Source organism: Takifugu flavidus, chromosome 1, assembly GCF_003711565.1.
Source record: "Takifugu flavidus isolate HTHZ2018 chromosome 1, ASM371156v2, whole genome shotgun sequence".
Classification (NCBI taxonomy): domain Eukaryota; kingdom Metazoa; phylum Chordata; class Actinopteri; order Tetraodontiformes; family Tetraodontidae; genus Takifugu; species Takifugu flavidus.
Genome location: NC_079520.1, coordinates 1,778,425 through 1,795,742, shown reverse-complemented (window position 1 = coordinate 1,795,742; position 17,318 = coordinate 1,778,425). Strand labels below are relative to the sequence as shown.

At 45.9% G+C, this 17,318-nt stretch overlaps 1 protein-coding gene across 4 annotated transcripts in view; it reads right to left on the bottom strand.

Annotated features, from left to right (window-relative positions):
- The window catches only part of LOC130522634 (nck-associated protein 5-like), a 36,913-nt gene that overhangs the window by 18,528 nt on the left and 1,067 nt on the right, over window positions 1-17,318 (bottom strand). For 3 of the 4 annotated variants that reach the window (XM_057027481.1, XM_057027239.1, XM_057027327.1), the window contains exons 2-6: window positions 8,347-8,443; window positions 7,553-7,708; window positions 4,937-5,005; window positions 3,753-3,791; window positions 3,058-3,177 (exon numbers count right to left, since the gene is read on the bottom strand). In XM_057027481.1, coding sequence (XP_056883461.1) covers window positions 3,058-3,177; window positions 3,753-3,791; window positions 4,937-5,005; window positions 7,553-7,708; window positions 8,347-8,443 — 481 coding nt within the window. Of the gene's footprint in view, window positions 1-3,057; window positions 3,178-3,752; window positions 3,792-4,936; window positions 5,006-7,552; window positions 7,709-8,346; window positions 8,444-9,918; window positions 10,058-17,318 lie in introns of all 4 variants that reach the window. The other variant, XM_057027406.1, reaches the window with a different exon arrangement.

Below are 17,318 nucleotides of genomic sequence, written 5' to 3'. Positions count from 1 at the left end.
TACATGCACCCCGAAGTACACCTGAGAAGGGCGCTGCCATGAAGGGGTGCCGGTTCACTCGCTTTAAGTCAGAGATGACTGATGAGCAAACACCATCCTCTTGTAATGATGCCCCACCAGTACCGGATACTGGGATTTATTTGAAAGTCTATCCTTGGTACCAGTTCATTAATGATTAATTCAGCACTGCAGGCGGCCCCGGCAGGTTTCCCGCATATTTAGCAGGTCAATAAACTTGGAAAACAGCTTTAAAATGCAAACCTCTCTTTGAAGTGTGTCATTTTACAGGGGATAAGCTACAGTAAATAGTCTATAAGCGATCAGGAAATCCAGATTGTGCGAAAGCTCAATAAAGACTGGACTTTTGTTAGATTTCAGCTTTCCACCTGAGACAAATTCTGATATAATTAGATGTCAAATGTCATCCGTGCAAAACTAACAAACAAATGTAGAATCAGTTCAAGAGGACTTCAGAATGTGCCAGAAAATGTTCACGCAGCATCTGTGCAGTCACGCATGAGGTTGTGAACATTATATCCTCTCTCCTAGTGAGGTTGACCTTTCCTGAAAAGGTCAGTGATGGACAGCGTTTCCTGCCCCGCTGGCCTTGCAGCGTAGTTAACAACCCGGTGTGGGATCCTGCCCATAGCAAATTCAGTGCAGCCGGACCAGAATCTGCTGTGCTGAGAGTCCCTCTTTTTTCTAAATTGCCAATTTTGTGTGTGATACTAAACCGCTCCACTGAACGTAGAAGGCTGAGGTCTGTCAGAGGGGGGGCGTCACGCCGACGGCTCTGACAAACAAAAGGAGCACAGCTAGCTTCTCATCTCCCTCCTGCGTTATGATCACAGCTGCCTGCACCCATACTCTAACATCAGCTTATTAGCTGATTAGTCCGGCCAGGTCCCCCCCCCACGCTGTCACATGTGTACGCATTCACTGACATAGGGAACAAACAGAGGGGACGTCATTTGTGGTAGACTGTGAAATAGTGGACGGACCGCACGTCACCTGTCCCGATCCCAAACCTCTGTCAGTGACAGCTGTTAAAATATGGAGAACTAACAGGCTGGACTCCCCCATTCTCTCCTGTCGGACTGCAGCAGGGACAGCGAAAGGAATCTGTCGATCACCTGTGCCATTCTTTATTCATCAGTCATTCCTGTCACAGCGGCACACTTTAAATTTAGATTCATGCAGCTTCGAATCAGGAGAAACTTGTTTCTGACCACATCGACCACATGCAGATCAGGACGAGCCTGTCATTTATTATTCCCGGATCTGTCGGGTCAACTCAAAAAGATTAACGACTTATCACGTTGCTTAAAGGCGCGTCGTCTCCCGGTATTTTGCCATTTCCTGCATGCGTGAATAGAAAAGCTTTTGTTTTTAAAGCAATTCAAATTCACCATTATTTTAAGTGCATGCATTTGTTTTATCCTTATTTTTTATAATTTGTTTTTTTTCTCTATCTTTGAAAACAATAAGGAGAGAGTTAATCCGCAGCCCTGGTAATTAACGAAAATCCTTCTGAAAGTATCTCTTTCCTGGTGAAACACTCATACATATAAATGGCCCAGCTCAGCAGTCACACTTTGAACATACATCACGGGCCTGAGAGCGGCACAACCTCATTATTGTTTGACGCTGATAAAAGCAGCCAAATTGAACCCGTCAGCAAGGTCAAAAAAACAAACCTATGCATCAAAGAAAGGCTGGAAGAAAAGGGTCCAAGAAAATGACGGTGTGCAGGGTGCAGTCCTCCCGACTGCACTGCTGCAGGGAACACGCACACGCAGACGTCCAGCCGGGGGAAGGCAGAACATTTTAAAGGCACCATCAGGGAAGTCCACCTGTGTGATTATCTCGGACCTAAAACAGGCAAATAATGGCCTTACGTTGTGCCATTATTGTGCTTTTTTGTTCAAAACGTCTCCCGAAAGAGGCGAGGCCGCCCGAACGTGTTGTAAAGAGTCCAAAGGTGCAGAGCAGAACTATACAACTTTGTAAATCATGGATGATCCCGTTTCACCTCTGCAAGGCTGAGCACAGGAGCCACCTGTCAAAAGAGCCAAGGAAATCTAAAACGGCAGCATTTGATCGGTTCATCCTGCTTTCACATGGAAATGATCCGAGTACTGATCTCAAAACCAGCACCGGTTCCTTCACGGAATCCTCCAGTCCTTCATAATGATCCAATGTTGACGGTTCGAATGTTCTCCTTTATTTATTTCACAGGGTTCTGTTTTATCTTCTCCATTTTCAAGTGTTTCTCCTCCAATAATGAGGCTCTGCGAGACATTCATCAGACGCGTTGTGATTCTCCCGTAGCCGTGCGTTTCCACGTGGAGAGACGGTTCACGACAGCGGCCGTTTCACAGCTTCTCCGCCTGCGTTGGGATTGTTAGAATTCCACAACAGCCGACAGAAATGTGATGGTTGATGATGAATGAATGATGATGAATTACTGTAATATTTTGTGCCGTAACCGCAGGGGAGCCCATGTAATTATACATCAGGAATTATTGAACAGCTCCTATGCTGCAAAAAAGACACTAGAGGGGTAGCTGTCACGTCTGCGTGTGAATAACGACCCGGCTTCATTATGTCACAAACCCGGGGAAAAGGGAACAACATGTTCTTTCTTATGTCAGGGAGGAATCTGGTCATTTTCCATTGTGGCATTGTGATAATAGACTGTCAGCTGTGACAAAAAGGTTCGGTTGCCATTCAGAGCAATTTCTCATCTATTTTGGTGCAAATATTTTCAGGAAACGAAAGCCTCTTTTATGACGTAGTCCTTGAAATACACAACGTGTTTAGCGCTCTTTTGTTACAAGAAGAAGAAGAAGAAAGAGGTTTCAGCCAATTATCCCCATTACAGTTCAAAAGTTCCCAATTAGAGAATCAAGAACAGTTCTCTGCTTCGTTTCTGTCACCTTACAGCGACACAGAACCTACATTCTCCTGCGCATTAAACGAGCGGATGAGAGCAACGGTGCAACGGCCTCCGCTGCACTGAAACAGAACATGATGGCAGGCTGGATGTGTCGCTACCTGGGAGACGGGCGTCGAGGTCATTTTGACACGCTGCTGAAACAACAAACTCAGTATGCGGTTCTGCTGCTCCAAGTCAAACACACGGGTGCGTAGTTTCACACATTCCTCCTTTAAATCCTGGAAAAGAGGAGAGACAGGTTGGGAATCTGACCACGAATGAGGTTAAATGCTTGAAGAAAGTGGGTGTGTTAAAGGGGTTGGTTCATTTTCTCTGCATTCAGAAGTTCAGAACACAGCTAGCATGCTTTTGATTGCCATTCATCACATTTTCTCTGTAAAAGATTTGATTGTGAGCCATTTCAGAGGCGTCTGAGTTTGGATGGCATTAGACATCAGATTGTCTCATTCACATAACTACAACACCCACAATGCCACAGTGGCATCTGTGGTTTGTGAAGTTCACTGTTAAACTACAACACCCACAATGCCACAGTGGCATCCGTGGTCTGTGAAGTTCACTGTTAAACTACAACACCCACAATGCCACAGTGGCATCTGTGGTCTGTGAAGTTCACTGTTAAACTACAACACCCACAATGCCACAGTGGCATCTGTGGTCTGTGAATTTACTGTGGCAATAATTCCTGTCGAATTTCACTTTCACAACGATGTTTTATGTAGGAAGTGCTTTGTTTAAATTGAGAATATGAAACATCCGGCCCTTAAGGATCGGTCGTGTGAAGCAAACACACCTTCTGCGTGAGGAGAGCCTGGACCACTTGGTTGGCCACCTTGACCAAAAGAAAGCGAAGAGAAAAAGTGAGTTACAGGTTGAAATCCTCAGAGGCCCGTGGGGCCCTGACAGCCTGAATCTGAGGGCATGAAAGATGAGCGGCGAGGACAAAGTGAGGCGTCGCATCGCAGCTTCCAACACAGACGTCAATACTAAAACAGTTCTAAAGTCCTAAACAAATGGGTTTTCAGACGGTGCCCTGCAGACATTTGCCAGAACTTTTTCCACTTTGATGTTTACAGAGATAATCAAAAGTTGAGTGTGTGTGTTTCTGCGTGTGTGTGTGCATAGGAAACATCATCATTTCAAATCACCGTCTTTATTTTGATTTCTGGAGCGGACACATATTAGACCTCTCCATGGGAATAATAATGTGATTTCCTCCCTCTCTTTCATTTTTCTCATCACAAAAGCCCTTTTCAGCTCAGTCAGAGTCTCTTTCAGTCTGAAACCCTCCCAAAATAATTAATACCCAAAAAGACACTATAAGGAAAACAATTCCTCAGCCCAAATATGTGAAGCCCTCTTGGGCAGCAGGGATCTCTGTGGTCTCCAGCCCTTTAGAAGAAGGCCGTTAGAATGAAATGGAGTCATCTGGCTCTCTGAGAGATGGAAGGAACGATGGAGAAAGAGATGGAGAGACAATCACGGTGCTGTCTGGGAGAAAATGGGCAGGGAGAGCAGGCAGACATGCAGGATCTGGGTGTTGAGCCTTTAGCTTTCATTCTCGCAGCGCCCAGGGCTCCGATGTCTGACGGTATCAATTTAACATGTCCCCCTCCCTGGGTTCTAGACGGTGGGTCTGCTAATCCTGCAGGAGGACAGGAGAGTCGGAGCGGTGCTGCCACCAAAGCAAAGCTCAGAGATCTTATCACTGAGCTTTGCTTTACAAGGATTTCTACGCCTGTTTTAACCACTGATGAATGCAAATGGACTTGAATCCGTGTGTCTCTTCTGCAGGCAGAACCTGATTAAGCTTTAAATTGTTTAAGCTTTCAACAATTACGGGTTTGAAATTGCTCAAATCAACAGCAGAAACAGACCTCATGGCGGCGTTCCTGCTGGGAAGAAAAAGCTGTTTCCCATTCCATCAGGGTTTCATGCTAAGCTAAGCTAACTTCCCATCTTGAAAAGAAGCCTCACCTCGTCCAGACAGCGCTCGTACTGCTTCCGCTGGTTGTCGTTTTCCATGGACAGGGCAGAGTTCTCCGCCTGGAAACAGACGGATGAATTGTAAAAGAAGACTCATTTCTGATTTGAAATGAGCAGCGGAGACGTAGAGAAAAGCCTCCTCATCCGAGACATTAAACCCCTTCAGCACGTTAGCGAACAACTTTGCTTTTAAGCTATTTTTGAGGCCTCCCTGCAGAGCTCTCAGGTCTCTGCGAGGCTCCAGCAAGGCGAAATAACCGATTCCGTAAATATTCCAGGCTGACCCGCAGTATTCCAGGAGTTGCTCACCCCCCTCACGGCTGATGATGGCCAGAGAATTCCTGCTCGATAAAGCAGATGAGAACGTGGTGGAAAAGGCCACACACCAGCCCGAAGGCCTGCGGCGGGAGTGTGTGCGGACTCAAAAGTGTGGTTCAGACCTTTCGTGGAGCCTCCAGTAGAGCTCTGAACCTTCAGTAGAGCTCTGAACCTTCAGTAGACCTCTGAGCCTCCAGTAGAGCTCTGAACCTTCAGTAGAGCTCTGAACCTCCAGTAGAGCTCTGAACCTTCAGTAGAGCTCTGAACCTTCAGTAGAGCTCTGAACCTCCAGTAGAGCTCTGAACCTTCAGTAGAGCTCTGAGCCTCCAGTAGAGCTCTGAACCTTCAGTAGAGCTCTGAACCTTCAGTAGAGCTCTGAACCTCCAGTAGAGCTCTGAACCTTCAGTAGAGCTCTGAGGCTCCAGTAGAGCTCTGAACCTTCAGTAGAGCTCTGAACCTTCAGTAGAGCTCTGAGCCTCCAGTAGAGCTCTGAACCTCCAGTAGAGCTCTGAACCTCCAGTAGAGCTCTGAGTCTTCAGTAGAGCTCTGAACCTCCAGTAGAGCTCTGAACCTTCAGTAGAGCTCTGAGCCTCCAGTAGAGCTCTGAACATTCAGTAGAGCTCTGAACCTTCAGTAGAGCTCTGAACCTCCAGTAGAGCTCTGAACCTTCAGTAGAGCTCTGAACCTCCAGTAGAGCTCTGAACCTTCAGTAGAGCTCTGAACCTTCAGTAGAGCTCTGAGCCTCCAGTAGAGCTCTGAACCTTCAGTAGAGCTCTGAACCTCCAGTAGAGCTCTGAGCCTCCAGTAGAGCTCTGAGCCTCCAGTAGAGCTCTGAACCTCCAGTAGAGCTCTGAGCCTCCAGTAGAGCTCTGAGCCTCCAGTAGAGCTCTGAGCCTCCAGTAGAGCTCTGAACCTTCAGTAGAGCTCTGAGCCTCCAGTAGAGCTCTGAGCCTCCAGTAGAGCTCTGAACCTTCAGTAGAGCTCTGAACCTTCGCTATGAGACACCGGCGACCATCATTTCTCCAATATCAATGTTTTTCACTTCGAGGGGCGGCGAGCTAAAGCTGCCGCCGTTATCTTATTGATCTTATTGATCTGTTCCTCTCAGTCTCCATCGATCAGCATCCGTCCTGCAGAGGAGACCCGAGCCTGTCAGAACCGGGTCCTCTGAGTGGACCCCGGGGTCGGCTGGCAAATAAACGATTGTGTTTTTTACTTCGCTATGATGTGTTATATCCATAAACGATCCAAAATGAAGCCTCCTGCACGTTATGCTCACACCCAGCGAGCACATCATCGGTCTCAGTCGGGGCCCGAGCGTTCACTTCCACTAAAGATTATTTTGTGCTTGAGGAAACGGGCAAATTATTTCATTATTTGTCCTGCAGGGTTTTTTTTTTTTTTCTTACATTTTCGAGGTAGGCTGTAGAAGGTAGTCAAGTGTACCGTGACGACTGGGAAGCAGCTCTCAGCTAAATGGGAAAATGTTTCTGGGTTCAGCATAAAGGTTTAATTTCAAATGTGGGTGAAATGAAGGCAGCAAGCGTGACGTTAGAGTTAAAACCGTCCCTTATGGTCACCGGACCGGCGAAGAGCCGCTGTATTTAGACCTCTGGAAACGGAGGATCCGTCTAATGACTTAATTTAATTTATTAGAATGTTTTTATTTAATTCCCCACAGTCTGGTAGTGAAATAAAACACTATTTCGCAACACTGCGAAGGAAATTTGGGGATTTATTACCCAAATAAAAGAATCTGGACTCGATGTAACGTCGTTGTTCTATTCATTTGCTCCTCGTTATCGATCGCTCTCGATGCACGCGCCTGGCCTCCATAACACCAGCTGCTGGACAGAACGTGTTCATCAGGACGAGCAGAACATGGAGCTCCGTTCAAAGCATGAGTCAGCAGAAAGGAGCGATTTGGGGCGATTGGGCCTCGGGGCTGTTTCGGCAGCATCTGTCTGAGGTCTCGGAACAGAAGGGAAACGTCCCCGTCAGGATCTAACGATCAGCTCCTGGATATGAAGCGGTTTCTCCCCTCTGCTGAGTCATTTCACCCTCATCTCCTCTCTTATTCTGGGATGTTCAACAGCAGCGGGAGCTGGTCCAGGACCCGTCTGGGATGGCACCGGAACGTTCAATACATCATCAAAACCGATGTTGAGCATAAACGTCATTAAATCTGATATTTCTGGCCCAAACAATCCCAACAACAGTGGGCGATCCGGACCTTCAGGTCATAAAGGTGTTATAACAGGACGCAGCGGCCTCTGTGACCCACTTTACCTCCAGGGCTCGGAGTCGCTCCAGCAAAGGGTTGCTGTCCTCTGAGGTTTCCTCCGACCCCCCGTCGGCCACCGGCGAGCCGGGGCTCCGGGCCCCGGGGGCTGCGGGGGCCTCCAGACTGTCCTGCTGCTTCCACATTTCCTCCAGCAGCTTGTCCTGAAACACAGGCGCAGACCTCAGAGGTTCTGGAAGAGGTTCTGCTCCACAGAAGGAGCTCCACAACACCTCACATGTCATCTCCTTCTTCTGGGGGAAGGGTCACGAAGAGCGTTGGGCTCGTCTGGTCTGTGAATCTGGTGTGTGATGGTTTGGGTTTGTTTGATAAAAGAGGGGAAAGGCTGTGACTGGATCTACTGGGGTCAGCTCAAGGATCCCAGTAGATTCATGGCGGATCTACTGGGGTCAGCTCAAGGATCCCAGTAGATTCATGGCGGATCTACTGGGGTCAGCTAAACTTTCCCAGTAGATTCATGGCGGATCTACTGGGGTCAGCTAAAGGATCCCAGTAGATTCATGGTGGATCTACTGGGGTCAGCTAAACGATCCCAGTAGATTCATGGCGGATCTACTGGGGTCAGCTAAATGATCCCAGTAGATTCATGGCAGATCTACTGGGGTCAGCTAAATGATCCCAGTAGATTCATGGCGGATCTACTGGGGTCAGCTAAATGATCCCAGTAGATTCAGGTCGTCATTCAAAATCCAGTTTTCATTCATTTGATTCAATTCTGGTGGAAATAAAGTGATGAAAGCTTGATCGCAGGAACATCCCACTCCTCAAGCACTTCTGGTACCTTGTATGCTTTCATGAGGTCCAGGGGGTCCAGGTCCACCTTGGGCCCTTCCAGGGAGTCCTGGTTCTGAAGTAGGGTGCGCACTGTCTCCTCCATGCTGCGTTCAAAGACAGTGGGAGAGACGCACAGAAACAGTTGAAGATGGAGGATTTGTTTGTTTAAAATAGTCATTTACTCCACAGAACCATTCAGTGGCTCCATCAGAACCATTCACTGGCTCCATCAGAACCATTAAACGGCTCCATCAGAACCATTCAGTGACTCCATCAGAACCATTCATTGTTCCATCAGAACCATTCAACTGCTCCATCAGAACCATTCAGTGGCTCCATCAGAACCATTCATTGTTCCATCAGAACCATTCAGTGGCTCCATCAGAACCATTCATTGTTCCATCAGAACCATTCAGTGGCGCCTGATGACCTACACACTTTCCACGTCCGTACAGAACCTCCACTGATAACAGAAAGCAATTTAATGCTGGTATTGTAGAGTTTGTGGGGGAAGAAAGCTGTTTAACACCTCATGAATATGGAAAAAAGAGGAATGTTGAGCAGTATTATGGAGTAAAGCTCAAATAATGTTTAGCTCTGGTCCTAACAGGTTGTACGTGCACACCCCAGCCTGCTGTGTGCACATAATTCTGTAGGTTTGTTATCATTTGAGGTCTGCTGCATCTGTAGCTCCGCCCACTGGAATAGGCAGGAGTCGACTATGCAGTCATTGATTTAGCAGTGATGCCAGAGAATGCATGGGTGATAGGTGACCCCCCCCCCACACACACACACCCTCCCCACACACCCCAGCCCCCCTTTGCCCCCCTGCAGGAACCCCACAGTCATCCTCATCACGGGGCTCAACTGCCGCAGTGCACCATGGGTAGTTTGTACTTTTTCTCAGCTCATCGTGCTCCAGGTTTCCTATCAAAATTCATGTTATTCTGGCCAATATTTCATTCATCACTCACTTTTCGCTCACTCAGTCCGCCCCCCCCCCCCCCCCGGTCAGTTCCCCCACCTGCTCACAGCCCCGACGCTCATTTAAAATCAGAGGAACTGCACAGATACTCAGAATCATCAGCAGTCTGGATGCCAAAGGGAAAGTGTGGACCTCTGAGACTCCAAGAGGACGGGGCGGGAATTAACGTCCCCCCGAGTGCTCAGGAGAGGAAGAGAAGAAGGAAGAAAAAGATTCCATCAAGTCCGTCTGTGTTCTAATAAGTCTTGGTGGGAGGGAAGGAGACCAGCCTGTGGTTCCTGCCCATCTTCAGCTGCAGGATGGGACAAGTTCCTTTTAATGAGGATTATAATTGGGGTTACAGAGGTTCTGGGGTTGGTCCTGGGGGCAGGAACACAGGACACACACCACTCATAAGTTACCTAATGTTCCTTCCTGGACTGTGGGAGGAATCAGAGTCTCCAGAAAGGACCCGGAACCTTCCTGGCCACAGTGCCAGCAAGCTTGGCTGGAGTTTCTGAACCAGTATCCTCTCGCTGGTGTTTACAGCAGCTGGAAATGCCCCCGTTCCCCGCGTCAGGTGCACGGCCCTGCCGGGCCCGAGTCCTGGCCTACCTGGAGAAGTGCTGCTGCAGCGTCACCATCTGCCGCGTGCCCCACAGAGACGTCGCCCCCTCCCTTCTCTCCACACCCAGATGTGGTTTGACCTCCAGCTGCAGATTAGTGCGCTCCTGGATCAGCGTTGTCGGTGTAGCTGCGGGCAAAGACAACAGTTTTCCTGTTAATCCCACTGGTTGGAATCCCAGTGAAGGTTTACGGAGATGCACAACATCTGTTCAGAGTTTTTGTGGACTAAGTTGGACTGAAGATCCCAGACAGGCCTGTAACCTCTCAACTATTGGATGTCCTGGCCTGGCATTCATGGAGGCTGAAGTTCTGAAGCATTTGTTCATGTGACCTCATGCAAGGGCCGTGCCCGGCGTCATCGACCCACTGGGACGCCGAAGGTCTGATTTGTGGTCATTGATCAGCTAAAACATGTGTGTCTGGGAAAGGGGGGGTCAGTGCTTTAACGGGTTGAGAGCTAATACCGATTACCTAATCTTTGCACCCCATTTGGACATGGAAGCTTTAAATTACCACTTTTAAACTGTAAACGTGCTTTCTGTTGAATTCTGTGGTAAAAACTTTGAATGATAACGATGGGGATGATCGGCTAGGAGGTAAAATACTGCCACCTAGCGACTGTTGGTGGTTGTTACAGAGTCCTACTCTACACAAGAATCTCAGGATAAAAGTTCACGTTTGGAAAAAGAAGCTTCAGAAAAACATTAAAATGTCTGAGGGGAACAATCATGGTTCACTTACATGAGCAAGAAAAAAACATGTGTGCAGTGTAATCATTCATGTCAACAACTTAAATGTTACTTCTGAACTTCCTCTTTTTCTTGTTACGGGAGGATGTGTAAATATTATATATCAATCAAAGATGTTACGATTTCAAATTTCAAATGTAACGCGATCAACTTGTAATGAACTCCTGTATAAATCAAAGTCAGATACGTCCAAACAAGTGTTTAAAATCAATTTTACACATTTCTAAAACTGACCTGAACAGATTTCACCATAACTGTATAGTGTTTAATACGATAATTAGATTTATTTTCGCATTAACTAATGTCTTTTCAGCCCCTAAACTTCAACCAAATAGTGAATAAAATTACTATCACAGAACACGTTATGTCGTAAGTGTCCGCTAGAGGGCGCGCTGTTATCAGTCTCTTCCACGCGTCGTTATATAAAAAATGAATAAATTCTGATTAATTATGTATTTGGAGAGAAAATGTTTTCATTCATTCAACCAGCTTGTAGGTCAGAAATGTTGGAGGAATGTTTTAAAAACAGCCATAAAGGATGACGAATGTGTTAAAATTGTGGATTTAAAGTAAATTTAAAAGTGGTCTAGTTCAAAATGCAACAATTTGTTTTGATCATTTTAAAGTGACAATAGTGTAATACCTCATTTCGGACTGTAGGTGTCTCACTTCATTTATTTATATTGATAATCTTTAGGATTTAGAGCAAACGTTCTATTTAAACCTTTTATATAATTATCCCTATTTATATGATCCAAACAGAAGAGGCACGAGGTTAAAGCACCTTTAAACTGTATTTTATTGTGAAGGTCCAGAATTATTTGTCCTTTTTTGTTCTTTTGTTAATTCAAGCTGCAACAAACGGTTCTTTGGACCAGCAGTGTCCTTATTGAACAACAGAGCTCAGTTTCACAACAACAAACACTTAATTAATACTGGTTTCATTCATTCATTCATTCATTCATTCATTCATTCCTACAGTGTGCATTTAATGGCCTGTTTCTTTGCTACTGTTTTCGTACAGTAACATTTGTACATTGATAAACTTGACGATCTCTATATTTTTATCTGGTGTGAGTGGAGCTGTTAGACAGTTTAAGAGGGTTTGGGTTTGTTGGAATGTAGATGTCGCTCATCAATCACAGGACTTTACAGGAGCTTGTTGGGTTTATTGTAGTTTGGGGTGTTTACTGAGAGCGCTGCAGAGGAAATAGTGTAATTACACGGATTCCTTTTGGGTGGGAAGGAGGCTAAATTGGTGTAATCAAGGCAGCAGTTGAGCCTCAGGCACTGACGTTGGAGTGAAGTGGGACAAGAGCGTGCAGGGATTTCCCCCCTGGGGTATTTACTGGACGCATAGTTCTACCCCAAATCACATCCTGCTGATGTTGTTGAGCCGGCTTTGACGGCCCGTTTTGAATGGAGACGTGGGCGATGCTGCCCGAACTGGGACGGACGACAACGGTTGTTGTTCAGCTGGTTTTCCATACCAATGAGGATGTCCGTAAGGCTGCAAGTTGAAACATTTCTGTCAGGATTTCCTGACAATTCTGCATCTTTGGGGAAAAGATGCAGAAAAAACCAAGCTGCTGGGTCACAGATGCTAAGCGGCTGCTAAAGAGCTCGTTGAACCCTTTCACCGTGGTCAGCACAGTCAACAGATGTCATTCTCTTTACAACGCAGGTTTGGTTGCCATGGTTGCAGCTTGCATCCGTAGTTAACTCTTTGGCCGATCCATCTAAGGGCAAAAGAAAGAAAAGCTCGCCATCAAAATGGCCGCCGCGCGCCGCCACCAGGGCCCCGCAGAGCCAAAGGCATTAAAGGGCCGAACAGGACGGTTCTGTCCCGATCACTCATCCAATCACATTTCTGTAAATTAATCTCTAGAATAATTTGGTGCTTTTGTTAAATGTAACGACTTTAAAAACACTGAAGCGCTCCAGCAGTGAGATTAAGGTCATTAATTTGTGATCAAATGTGTCTTCGTTTAATCTCCAATATTAATCTTTGAAGATTTTGTCACTTTATTCCTTCTTATGCTTTTTACTAATCCTCCAGGGTATCAAACTTCCTCTATACATTCTGGGATGTGACCGTGCACACGTGCACAACCTCCTGACTTTATGATCAGATTATAGTTGAATGATTTGATTTAGGCTCACGAAATTAAGATATTTCAGTAACAACCAATATTTTCTTCAGGAAATGAGTTTTAATAAAAGTCATTATTGATCCAAAGTTTCCTAATCAGGCACATTTATCTACAAATGCATGATGGGGGTAAAAAAGAGAAGAAATCACGTCTCCTCTGCAGAGCACAAACTGGATTTGATGTGATCCATCGAGCTGTTGACATTTAATTAAACCCCCTCAAACCACCACATCAACAAGGTTCAGTAGCTGCTAATATAAGCAGCAAAAATGGGTAAAAATCAGACATTCGCCTTCAACACAAATATGGAAAAACAAGAGTAACAACAGCTGCAGCTTCAGTTGTGCTGTAAAAGGTGTAAATCAGAACATAATGTCCTATAAAAAATAATTTAAAAAAAGACTGTGAATACTGTAACAATAACAGATGAAATATAGCTGCTAAAACTCCCTTTACAGTGTAAATGGAACTGTAAAGTTTACAGACTTCAAAACACGCTTAACTGCCCCCCCCCCCCCCAAAATCATTCTGATCAACCATTCTGATCGAGTGTTTTGCCTGTAGAAGTCCTTTTTTATACACACACAACAGAGTAAACAGCATTAAAATGGATTTGTTTGCTGGGAGGAATGGAAATGTGATGCATCTCTCTCTCCTTCTCTTCTATAAATAGTTCTGGTCCAGATATTTTTAGCGCTCTGCTGCTTTGTGCATCCTTGAAGTTGCAAAGGTTCTGTTGACTGTTGTCGTGCGCTCGCCAGTCTGGCTGTGCAGCGTTTGATGCTGAAGTGTGATCACCTTTATCAGGGATGGTTGGGAGTTGTGTTCTGTGCTCCTCAGCTGAATATTAGCTGAATATTAGCTGTATATTAGCTGAATATTAGCTGAATATTAGCTGTATATTAACTGAATATTAGCTGAATATTAACTGTATATTAGCTGAATATTAGCTGTATATTAACTGAATATTAGCTGAATATTAGCTGTATATTAACTGAATATTAGCTGAATATTAGCTGAATATTAACTGAATATTAGCTGAATATTAACTGTATATTAGCTGTATATTAGCTGAATATTAACTGAATATTAGCTGAATATTAGCTGTATATTAGCTGAATATTAACTGAATATTAACTGAATATTAGCTGAATATTAGCTGAATATTATCTGAATATTAGCTGAATATTATCTGAATATTAGCTGAATATTAACTGTATATTAACTGAATATTAGCTGTATATTAACTGAATATTAGCTGTATATTAACTGAATATTAGCTGAATATTAGCTGTATATTAACTGAATATTAGCTGAATATTAGCTGATATTAGCTGTATATTAGCTCATTTAGTGGCTCTTTAGTGGCTGATTGTTGCTCCCGTAACTAAAAACACGATTGTCCACCAACAACCGGCCAGTTTCATTGTGTCGTCACACAACTGACAAACCAGTGTCACCATAAACAATCTGGTCTCAGAAAAGGACGAGAACACAAAACACACAAAACGCACAAAACACACAAAACACAAACTCGTCTTTATGGCCGTTCGCTCCTAATGTGGACGATTGTGTGAAAACGTGCGAATCAACAGTCAAACAGCCTCATTCAGCCAGTTTACTGTCAACAGGAAGTGACGTCTGTGAAAGGTCATCACCCATCATGCATCCACCCATCATCCATCCCTGTATAGCTCCAACCATCCATACTTCCTTCCTTCCTTCCTCCCTCCCTTCCACCCTCCCTTCCTCCCTTCCTTCTTCCTCCCTCCCTTCCACCCTCCTTCTTTCCTCCCTAACCCTCCTTTCCTTCCTCCTTCCTTCCTTCCTTCCTTCCTTCCTCCCTCCTTCCTCCCTCCCTTCCACCCCTCTATCCATCCATCCATCCATCCTCCATCCATCCATCCCTGTATCCATCCATAGTTCCTTCCTTCCTTCCTTTCTCCCTCCCTCCCTTTCCTTTTACTTTCTCCCTCCCTCCCTCCCTTCCTTCCTTCCTCCCTCCTTCCTTCCTTCCTCCTTCCTTCCTTCCTCCCTCCCTCCCATCCTTCCTCCCTCCCTCCTCATTCCTTCCATCCTCCCATCCTCAACCTCCCTCCTCCCCTCTATCCATCCATCCATCCATCCCTGTATCCCTCCAACCATCAATACTTCCTTCCTTCCTTCCTTCTTCCTTCCTTCCTTCTTCCTTCCTTCCTTCCTTCCTTCTTCCTTCCTTCCTCTCCTCTCCCTTCTTCCACCTTCCCTCCCCTTCCTTCCTCCCATCCTTCCTCCCTCCTCCCTCCCCCCTCACCACTCCCTCCCTCCCTCCCCACCACTGGAGGCTCCAGCAGAACTCCGCCTGTCCGGGTCATTTCCTGACCTTTAGGCGACCTCTGACCCCTTTCTGCTGCAGCACAAAGCTCCGCTCCGTCTCCCGATCGAACACATTAGCCTCTCAGCTTCAGACAACAGCCGTGCGCTCGCCTGGAGCGGCGCTCCTGTTTAAAGGCCTCTCCTACATCAAGGTCGGGTCACTCGTCAGCAGCCATGTTACTCACATGCTTTTGCCCCCCCCCGATGAGGCGCGTGCCTCATAATATCAGGTGGGTGATCCGGGCGCCGTGGCCCAGGGACACGCGTGGAGAGGAGCGAGCCTGTTTTCAAACATGTCACGTCACAGACGCCTTCGCTCTGATGTGACAGGTCGACTCTGGGTTTTCTCTCTTCCTGCCACTGGGGACGGCGCCGAGTTGTTCACTTCTCTTTATGCTCTTTATTCGCCGCTGTCACGTTGGCTCCCGCTCGGCGCCGCTCCTCCCTTCTCAGCTCACATTTACTCCACATTCATTTATTTGGGAGTTTCGTGACCACTCAAACAGCCGCGTGTTTCTTTTTAGATTTAGGATAAATGAACTATTTAAAATCTCTTCCTGGAGGGTTGAAAGTGCGTCATCGTCAGGCTAAAATTAGCCCTTTTCAGTTGTTTTCGTCTTTGCGAAACGTGGACTTTTTAAAGAATTCTGCGGCCGTGACGCAGCGTTAATGTAAACGAGCTTTTATGGACGTTCAGAGTGTCAGTGGGAAACAGGAAGAAGCAGAACTGGAGCAGAAAAATGGACAGAAGTGACACAATAAGATGGAATGATCGATGCAACAACAGCAAAATCCATAAACACTAACATGAATGTGAACGTGACCTGACTCTGGGCACTTTATTTCTTATCTGATGTAAATTTACGGTTCTTTTAAACGAGCTCAGATCTAATTCTAAAAGGTTCTGTATCACTGGAGCCATGTGACCTTCAGGGTCACGCTGATCTGCTTCCTCCAGTAAGAAATGTACAGATCATGTTTGCTAAAATGATTCTTTTACATGCTGACTGTGAAATGTTGTTTTTTCTGGTTTCCCATAGCAACAGGAACAAAAGTGACAACAGGGAAACTTTGACCAGCTGCTGGTCCAGTTCTGGTCTGGGGAAACACAGCTGCACTAGTTTGCTTTGAGCTGATTAACGCGACCCTTCAGTACAACGTGATTTGAGCCCAGTGGAGGTAAAACCCCAGGCTGCCCCCTGGTGGGCGGCTTCGGTAGCACAGGGAGTTCTGCCTCCTCCGTGGACGTGAGTCACGTCTGTGAAAACCCTCCAACTTCTGCCTTCGTGTCCCTGTTGGAGCCCAGATCAGCTTTTGGAAGCATTTCATTTTAACAAGCAGCAGTTTAACAGTTTCACTTCCTGCAGGAGTTTAAAAAGGCTGAAAATAATTTCATTCTAAGGGCGTAAACATAAATCATACTTATTAGTTTTATAAAAAAAAGACAAATGTTGCTGCTCAGAACATCTCATCTATGGAGGAGTAGTTCTTAGACGTCTACACATGTACGGAAATGGTTTTCTTTTCTAAGTACAGCCGAATGCCTTCGTGATGATGTCACCTTTCTAAATTAGCATTTAGCATTCAAGTCACACTAAATGTCTAAATGCCCCAAATCAACATTCTATGCATTTATCACAGTTTTAATCTTCAAATTGATTTGGAATTCCTGCCAAAATACAGCTTTAAGAAATGAAACGTGCGCACAGTGCACATGCTGATTAAATGTAGGGTTTTTTTTGCATAAGTGTAGCTGTGCAGAGGTGTCCTTCGCATTTACTCCTATTTACTCCGATATTTACTGATATTTTAGTATCAGCATCAGGTATTTGGAGAACAGGTGTGTCCTGCACCAGCGGAGGTGACCTGTTGACCTGCTGACCTCTTGTCCTGAGCTGAACCGCTCTGACCAGTTTGCTGAGGTGGTTAAACTGGACCTGCTGTCTGGCTCCCAGCAGGAACTTTGTCCTCGTGTCCGTTTTCCGCCTGCAGCTGACGGAAGCTTCCGGGAACCCAGAGGTCATTAATACCTTCATTATTCAGGCCGGCTCAGTCTGAGGAACCCTAACCTACTTTCTTGGGCACTTTAGGGGCAAATGCACGGACTTGTTGCTCACTATAATACCCCCCC